The sequence below is a fragment of the Protopterus annectens genome, chromosome 2.part1 (assembly GCF_019279795.1).
Source record: "Protopterus annectens isolate FY-2018-M chromosome 2.part1, PAN1.0, whole genome shotgun sequence".
Classification (NCBI taxonomy): domain Eukaryota; kingdom Metazoa; phylum Chordata; order Ceratodontiformes; family Protopteridae; genus Protopterus; species Protopterus annectens.
The window spans coordinates 1,762,308,906-1,762,318,970 of NC_056729.1; the positions used below are offsets into that span (position 1 = coordinate 1,762,308,906).

At 40.2% G+C, this 10,065-nt stretch overlaps 1 protein-coding gene across 1 annotated transcript; it reads left to right on the top strand.

Moving 5' to 3' along the window:
- The first annotated feature begins 8,086 nt into the window (after positions 1 to 8,086).
- LOC122794794 (1-phosphatidylinositol phosphodiesterase-like) lies at positions 8,087 to 9,072 on the top strand. The gene has a single exon (XM_044063411.1). The coding sequence runs from the start codon at positions 8,126 to 8,128 to the stop codon at positions 8,615 to 8,617; it is 492 nt and encodes a 163-aa protein (XP_043919346.1). The 5' UTR covers positions 8,087 to 8,125; the 3' UTR covers positions 8,618 to 9,072.
- The last annotated feature ends 993 nt before the right edge of the window (positions 9,073 to 10,065 follow it).

Here is a 10,065-nt window from a genome sequence, read left to right on the forward strand (position 1 = left end):
CTGTCTCCCAGCCATATTACACCATGCAGCATTAAAGTGGGTTGTCTCCACAGCCATGTTATATCATGCCACACCATGTAGGCTGTCTCCACAGCTGTGTTATATCATGCAGCACTATGGTAGGCTGTCTCTACAGCCTTGTTATAGCATGCAGCACCATGGTAGGCTGTCTCCACAGCTGTGTTATATCATGCAGCACCACAGTGGGCTGTCGCCACAGCTATGTTACATCATTGTCCATTTTTTAGGCAATGTCAAAAAGACAAACCTTCCAACTTAAAAGATCTGTCAAAAAGTAAATTGAAGGTCATGCTGTTTAAAGCTCTGAGCCTTAACCTGAAAAGGGACTAACTGGAGACCCTCCTTGCACTGAAGATTCTGATGTCTGTACTGTCATGGAAACTCGGTTCAGGGCTGCAGAGAGTACCTCTGCCTTACCAGGTTATACCTCATTCCACACAATCCCACCTGAAAATGAGGTTGAGAAGACTAAGCGTTGTGGTGTCTCCATCTTCATTAATAGCAGGCACACCACCAGACTGGTTTGCCAGTATGACACACTGGAACTACTCCAGGTACAACTGACAATTGGCAAGACAACCATCCAAGTTATAGCTAGCTATAGACCCCGCTCCATGACTCAGGACACCCACTCCTCTAACCTGGATCTACTTGACTCCATCAAGGTACCCCCTAATTCCCTGATCCGTGGTGACTTCAACTATCCCACCATAGACTGGGTGAACTATTCTTGAACTAATGCACTCTCTCAACAATTCCTCAACATCATCAATTCTAACTCACTAGGCCAGCTCATTTCATCCTCCACAAGGGGAGATAACATTCTGGACTTGGTTCTTACCAACATGGGTGACCGATGTCCCCCTTGCATAGTATGTTTTTCCCAGGTGAGATCAGATCATTGGACTATCTCTTTCAAAGTTTCTCTCCCAACCACCCTCCCAGCCATAATCAAGCTAAAAAAATTCTCAAAAGCTGATACAACCTCCTATGGCAGGGTATTTTTGGTTTCACCACCACCTCCCTCAGAAAACACAGACAACTATACTAAACAGTACGCCAATGCAGTATACAAGCATCTGCACAACTGCACAGACTCAGCCATACTCAATAGAAATAAAACCTGCTCCTCAAGGAAACACAGACCTGTTTGGTGGACATCCTCTATCAACAGGCTTTACAACAAAAGAAAGAAACTCTTGTCCAAGGATAAAAGGGAACAAATTCCAAACCAGAAAATCTCCCTCCTTAACCTCAACAAGCAAATTAGATCACTAGTGAAAATCTCCAAGACAAATTACAGATCAAAACTAGCCTCCATAACAAAGGCAAATGTATTTATTTATTTTATTTTACATTTGTTTACAGAGACAGTCTGACTGGATATATGTCCATTTTCAGCAGAGGTCCAGGGAGTAAATCTCCAAATAGACAAAGATAACATTTAAAAATATAAAAAATATATAAAAACATGTACAACAAAGAATAAAAACAAAGTGATTATGTACAATGGCTTAGGGACACAAAATTCACATGGTCAGACACAATTAAAAGCAGGAGACATTAGATAGCATATAGAGCTTGGTGAAACAGTTACCTGTTCGATATTTAGAAAAACATAAAGTCTTTTTCAGTTACATCAGGAACCTCTGTGACAAAGCCCAGATTTGTACTGAATTAGTATTTAACAGTGTTAAGATTAAAGTTGTACTGCACTATTTAGGTAGTCTATACCTTTAATCAATGAAAACACTGAAACAGTTCTGCTGTTACGACATTTGTTTACTGCATCTGAAGTTGACATCTATTTTAACAATGAAAGGTAATGCATCAAATGTACTTCAGCTTAGAATAATCAAAGTCTCTCATACAAAATAAAACGTCCCAATCTTTATAGTGTCTTTTCTGCCTGCATCAGCAGTTTTGGAAATTTGCTAGAATAATATGTATTTCCTCTCAAGCTGGTCTGCTTACAGTTTGTTTTCCATATCTTAAACATTCTGTTTCTGAAGAATAACTCCTTTCATCCTTGGCCTATCTTGCATATCATATTGACGAGACACAGCTGCATACAAGAGTTTGTCTTGACCTGCTTGTAGATAATAAATTTTACAAGCTGCACAGTTTATAAGAAATAAAATATTTTAGTTTTGATTCTTATTAACAATGAATGCCAAGCTATATGTTTTTGCCAAGTCAGTTAACTGTGTGCACTATACACACTGAAATGCAGAACATTTATTTTACATTTTCAGAAAAAATCCACTGAAATCCATTTTAACCTGTTCGTTACTCTCACAAACAGTGTCACTTACACTGATCCTATTGACGTAGCCTACCTGCTAGCAGATAGGTTCAGTGCAAACCTCACCACCCTGTTCTCCCCCCAAAGGCCCTTTTGATATCCCCTGATACTTGCCCCGCACCTCACATCTCTGTAGATCAAGTGTTACAAGCCCTATCCAAGGCAGAGAACACAGCTTCCATGGGACCTGATAGTATCCCAGGATGTATTCTGCACCATCTCCAGCAAGAACTGGCTTCTCCATTGATCACCCTATTCAATCACAGCCGAAGTACTGGCTTCATTCCAGCAGAGTGGAGAACTGCCATTGTTATCTCCTTGCACAAAATTGATCCCACTAATGACCCTGGAAACTATCACCCCATTAGCTTGACAAGCCTTATCTGTAAAGCCATGGAGTGTAATATTATGGATCTCATAAACAAGGACATAGGCACACTCCAAGCCCTTGACCCCAACCAGTTTGGTTTTGTCAAGGGAAGATCTTGCCTGTTGAACCTGTTTGACTTCTTTGAGACTGTCACCAAGGTCCTGGATGAGGGAAAATCAGTACATACAGCTTACCTTGACTTGGCCAAGGCCTTTGACACAATCCCCCACTCGGGCATCATCGAAAAGCTAACACAACTCAGTGTAAATCCCTGTCTCATCAGGTGAGTGGCCAACTGGCTCACTGACAGGACCCTCAAAGTCAAAATAGGAACTTCCACCTCTGATAGCAGACCTGTCACTAGTGGAGCTCCCCAGGGATCTGTCCTGGGACCCCTACTGTTTGGCATCTATTTCTCAGAGGTCCAGGCAAAGACAAAGGGCCTGTGACTGACCAGGTTTGTGGATGACTGTAAGTTGGGTGCTGTCATTAACTCCCCAAATGAAGTTAACATACTGCAAGAGGGTCTCACAGCAACTAATGACTGATGCCAAAGTCATGGTCTAAAGTTGAATGCAAAGAAATGTTTCATCATACTATTCAGCAAAAACACAACCCCTATTGATTACCACATCAATGGTAATCCCCTAAGCACACAACCTGTGGTGACAGACGTGGGCACTCAGGTTGATAAAAACCTCACATTCAACCATCATGTAGCAGCAGTGGTCAGAAAAGCCTTTTACTTGGTTCATCTCATAAGCAAAGGGATTGCATCCAGAAAAAAGGAGGTTATTACCTCTCTATACTCCTCCCCCATTAGACCAATAATGGAGTATAATGCCCCATTTGGGATGTACCTCTCCAAGCATCAGCACCAACTGCAAAGGCCACCGAAATATCTCACAAAGAGAACCTGTCCTATGCAGACAGGCTCAAATCACTATCACTCTACTCCGTATCATACAGATTGCTCAGGAGTGATCTGTGTCTCACCTACAAGGCAATCTTGGACCCTGCCCTTCTAGAGATCCTCCATATCTGTAAGTCTGACTCCTCACGCATTACCCGCTCAAAAAACCTGAATCTAATATGCAACATCAACAAAACCTGCTAGAGAGGCAGGTTTGTATCCCAGAGGCTGCCACATTCTCTGGAAAAGACTTCCCATGCACTTCAAACAAAGTACCTTGCTCACCCTCTTCAAGCACAACCTAGATGAGTGGATGGAAAACCACAAATGTGTCTGAGGGGTTCCACCTGTGTCCCTCATTGACAGGTGCTGATTGAGGTTTCTTTTTGGGGATAAACTCTTGGCTAGGTTTGGAAGTGCCACAGTACCATTAGCCTAGCAACCTCCTATGATCCTATGATAAATGTTGGGGAATTTAGTGGACAGATAGTGTTAGTGGTATGTATGCATGTGTGCATGGATGTGTGGCTGCATGTGTGAGTGCATGTGTAAGAGTGTATCTGCTAGGAAGTCACAGTGGAAGGTTAGTAAGGTAGTAGGTGAGATATATGTGTGAGGGAATGGGAGGTTGCCATACTTGTACACTTCCATAGACTAATGAGTAAATCCTGCATCACTGGGGGGAACACTAGTCACCAGGGATAAGTGTCAAAACTTGTGCCTTAAAATTGGGGGAGTGTGGTTGGTGTAAGTGAGGGGTGGGTTTGGCATAATGGTTAAGGTCTTCACCTCATAGATGCAAGGTACAGGTTTGCTTCTAACCTGCGGATATTGACTACAGTTAAAATACTCCTTCAAGGCAGTTAGCCTAGTATTCATCTATGAACAACACTTAAGGTCAGGGGAATACTAGTCAATATGGAGAACTATTAAACATTGTGGCTTAATTGCACTTTGAATCAAGGGAACACTAGCCAGCAGGAATAACTATTAAATACCATGCCTTCGTGTCAGGGGAATAATAGCCACCAAGGATAACTGTTAAATATCATGCCTTAACAGCATTTAAGGGTGCGGGACACTAGACATCATGATGAACTCTGTATATTGTGCCTTAAAGGTACGTTGGGGAAAAAAGATAATGTGGGCTAGGGATACACTAGACACAGGGGATAACAGTAAAGACATTGATCAGGGAGAACCATTACACAGTAAGGATGACTCTCATGACTTAATGGCACTTACAGAAGATGTGGGTTAGGAACAACACCAGACACCAGGGATAACTCTTGAACCTTAACAGCACTTACAGAAGATGAAGGTTGAGGATTGAGACTAGAAACCTGGAATTACTGCAGAGATGTGGTTTGGGGATACTAGACACCAAGGATAACGGTAAAGTCATGGGTTAGGGAATCACTGTTCACCACAAATAACTCTCATAATTTAATGCCACTTATAGATGGGTTATGGAACAGTAAACACCACAGATAACTCTTGGCCTTAACAGCACTTACAATAGATGTGGTAAATGATGAATCTTTAAGATCATGCCTTAATGACACAATTCTGGATCAGGGAAACATAAGCTACTAAGGATATCTGTTTACGACTGTTCCTGCAAGGCACTTAGACAAAAAAAGGAAAAAGAAACAGTGGCACTGCTGGTTCAACCAGAGCCCAGTGCCAGTCCCACAAACTAGCACTCCATCCTCTGTGAAGAAGAAAAAAAGTCCAAGTGAAGAAGAAAAAAGTCTACTACGCCTACTGGCACACTAACCAGTTATCCAGCTACACAAAACAAACACCCACACCCTCCCTCCTTCTCCAGCCAGTCAGGTCCCATTCTACACCCTACTCCAGATCCTACTTGCTCTCATTTTACTAAAAAAATATGTATTTTTTTCTTTTGAAGTGTAGCAAACTGCTTGCTGCAGTTTATACTCTGTAGTGAGCACTACAGTGCTCAGGTTTTAGACAAAAAGTATAGAGATTTTTTTTACTTTTAAACTTTAGCAAACCTGCTACTGTTAAGGCCACATATGAAGCACTACAGCACTCAGATTTGACTGCAAATGCAATACAGGCTTTTAAAAGCTGATATGCATTAAAGAGCAACCAAGGTTGACCAGTCATGCCCCCCAACACATTGTCCCCATGGCAATTACCTGATTTGCCCTTTTGGTAGCTTTTTTTATGTCTAAGTGAGTTTCAGGTGCAGTTTTAAAACTCTGCACTCTCAAATCTCCCAGGAAAAATAGTAGTCCTTAGCTCCATTAGGCAATAGTAATAGTATTACACAAGAAATAAAATTTACAAAAATAAGCAGAAAAGGGGGGGGGGACTCTTTGTACCCTCCAGCATTGGTACAGCAATCAGTAGCACTAACCTAATATGTTTGTGTAGTGACAATTGTTATACAATATAATAAGTATCTTGGGCATTAGGACTGCACCAGTTCAGTAGTAATGAAGAAGAGGGGCAGAGCACATCACTAGGAAAGAGAAGGAATGTCCTGTAAAATCAGGGACATCTGACAGGGATAAGGATGTATCTCTGCATGGGGTGGGGGTCTTCAGAACAAAGTTGGGAGGAACACTGGTTGAAATCAGGGAGAATGTTTGAAATGCAGTTGAATCACTGAAAAAGTTACTAGAGCAACGGACCTAAAATTGCAGTAAACATTCTGCTCAGTAAGAAGAATGGAACTCTAATGTCTGACATGATTAACTGACTTTAGTCATCCATGCTTTCACAGGGCGAAACTCTAATGTCTGACTTGATTAACTGACTTTAGTCATCCATGCTTTCACAGGGCGAAACTCTAATGTCTGACTTGATTAACTGACTTTAGTCATCCATGCTTTCACAGGGCGAAACTCTAATGTCTGACATGAATAACTGACTTTAGTCATCCATGCTTTCACAGGGCGAAACTCTAATGTCTGACTTGATTAACTGACTTTAGTCATCCATACGTTCAGAGGGCAGGAAAAACAAAGGAGACATCTGACAACTAAGGAACAGGTATGGGGTATATGGCATATGGTTGCACGCATGTATGTGAATGTGTGTGTGGCAGATAGACAGTAAGGGGGGAGCCTGCATCAACATGATGCATGGACTGTTAGTGTTAACCACCACATAAAAATGCTGATATGCACTCATGGTAGTTAGTGTGTATGTGTGTGTTTGTTTATGTGGAGGGGGCTGCAATACCTCCAAACTTTCCTTGAATAATGAGCAAATCACGGAATAGTGGGGGGATACACTAGACACCAGGGAAGTTTTGAAAATCACAGTAAGGAAATTAAAAATGTAATACAATGACAGATTGTTGTGCATGATGAAAGACATATAGAGAAAACTAGATGCCAGAGCACTAGTTAAATTTTACCATAAGTCACTTAAAAAGCTTGATTTTGAACCCTGTACTCATAGTACAGAATCCAGCACCTTAAGAAAGCAAAGCTTTAGTCGTCTGCACTTGCACTACAAGCCAGAGTGATTATTTAAACAGTACCTTAACTCATTAAAACACACAAGGGGAAACGCTTCAAACTCTGTTCTTTTAATACAGAGAGCAGTGTCTTACTGCAGCAGAACTTTAGTCCTCTATACAAAATGACCCATTAGCCTTTCTATCCTGAAGTATTTTCCCAACAATAAGAAACATGAAACTCTAATGTCTGGCATTATTAAATGAGTGTGATGATTCGTGAGTTACAAAAGGACAGGGTAGGTATAAGAGGCAAAGTAAGGGGTGTTAAATAAACTTAGGGACAGTTGAGTGCTGGGGATGTGTCCATGTGGGAACACTAGACAATACTAAGAAGACATTCTTAATATTACATTGACTAACTGAAAAAGGTACTGGAGGTATAAGTCTAGCATCATTATAGAGATTCTGAACATGAAGAATGAAGCTCTAATGTGTGGCATAACTGACTGAATGTAAGCATCTGTAAATTATGAGGGGCAGGGAAATAACAAGAGGCTGCAGCAGGCTGTGTGTGTGCATGTCTGTGTGTGGTGTGTGTGTGCGCATGTATGTGCACCCATGTCTGTGGGAAAGTGAATGGAGGTGTGTATGTGCCAATGATATGCACGGTTGACCAGAGATGATTTTCACAAGAAAGTGCTGATTAACACTAGCAGGGACACCAAGCAATTCAGAGGCATGAAGTTAGCTGATATGAGCTCCTTCCTCATTACAACTAACATTTTTGTGAATCACATTTCGTGTGATCTTTTGAAACTGCTCCTTTTACCCTCTGCAAGTGGAAGATACTATTTGTGAATTTGAGCCATTGCTCTTAAGTTTTGTCATTTTGCCTCAGAATTATCCTTGTCCAATTCAATTTTGCAGTACTGTTGGAATGCAACAACTTTGTTCTAGCATTTTGTTGGAAGTGATGTTTTCTGGTAATATCCATGTTTATTCTCTTCTACAATTGTTTGTTGTTGACATTTTTCTTACTTGTGTTTAAAATTTTCCTAGGTATATCTTGAAATAATGGGAAATGTTAATGCTAAAGATCCAGATTATTGGAATGTGCCAGATGACCCACCATCTGAATCATACAATGAACGCTGGATGGAATCTGTTCCTGATGAGAAGAAAATAACGCAGTTTTCAATTCCTGGAACACATAACAGTATGGCCCATCATGGAGACCTGATCTGGGTTTGGTGCCAAAGCCTTTCTTTAAATACTCAATTGAAGCTTGGAGTTCGATTCTTCGACATTAGATGTAGGCATGTCAATAATGGTTTGCCGATCCATCATGAAGCCTTCTATCAGCATTGTAATTTTAATGACGTAGTGTCGCAAATGATATCATACTTGAAAAGCAATCCATCTGAAGTGCTTCTTATGCGAATTAGGGAGGAGTATGAACCAGAAGGCAATACAAGGTCTTTCACTGATACACTAAGGGCAGAAATTATTAAATATCCTTCAGAAAGATTTTATTTGAAAAACATTATTCCAAATGTGAGAGAATGACGTGGAAAGATTGTTGTTTTAAGAGACTTTTCTGGTTACGATTTGGGAATTAACTTCATATCAGCAGATCTTGAAGACACTTGGAGTGCTGGAGAAGATGAAAAGTGGGACAAGGTCAAAGCTCACCTAGATAAAGCACAGAGAAGCTCAGGTGATACCCTGTTCATAACATTTTCAAGTTTCACATCTGGTGTCCAAGCACCACGTGAACTAGCACTAAAAATAAATCCCAAACTTCATTCCTACATTACTGGACGGAAAGGAAGACTAGGAATTGTCGTCAGTGATTATCCTGGACCAAAACTCATCTGTGATACAATTAAAAGTAATTTTTGATCAAAATTAGCTCATATTAATATAGCTGCATTCTATTGTAACATTAGAAAAATTGATCAATGCAAGCTTTGACAGCAAAAGTTACCTGTGCATAATTATGAATAAACTGCCAAATTAAACCTGCTGCTTCCCATTTCTCCTGAAGCATACAATTATAACCATATAATGTTTAATTATGTCAGAACATTTATGTACAGCTTTTTAACATAAACACTTAAAGACTAGAGATCAAATACATAATGTGGTCAAATGATATAAGACTAAAAGCAAAAATAAACCTTTAAATATTATACAACCATCATAACTATGTTAGTGTTTTGTTTTTAGTGATTGGTTGCAGGTTATTTGATCTGCAGCACCATGTATTAATGAAGAAACAAACAAAACTGTTGCTATTTCCTTTCATTGTTCTGTTTCAACATTCTTCCTTCTTCTCTCTGTCTTTGTCTACGTCTGTATCTTTGATTGTTAATCTTTTTCTTTGATCACTTTTCATTGTTCTGTTTGTTTCAGTGAGGTGTGCATGTTATTAGCCTGGTAACATTAGTCTGTTCTTTATGAAGGTTAACGTTTGTTTCAGTGAGGTGTGCATGTAGTAACATTAGTCTGTTCTTTGTGCAGAGTAACATTTGTTTCAATGAGGTGTGCATGTTATTAGCCTGGTAACATTAGTCTGTTCTTTATGAAGGTTAACGTTTGTTTCAGTGAGGTGTGCATGTAGTAACATTAGACTGTTCTTTGTGCAGAGTAACATTTGTTTCAGTGGGGTGTGAATGTTATTAGCCTAGTAACATTAGTCTGTTCCTTGTGCAGAGTAACGTTTGTTTCAATGAGATGTGCATGTTATTAGCCTAGTAACATTAGTCTGTTCCTTGTGCAGAGTAACGTTTGTTTCAATGAGGTGTGCATGTTATTAGCCTAGTAACATTAGCCTGTTCCTTGTGCAGAGTAACGTTTGTTTCAATGAGGTGTGCATGTTATTAGCCTGGTAACATTAGCCTGTTCCTTGTGCAGAGTAACGTTTGTTTCAATCAGGTGTGCATGTTATTAGCCTGGTAACATTAGCCTGCTCCTTGTGCAGAGTAATGTTTGTTTCAATCAGGTGTGCATGT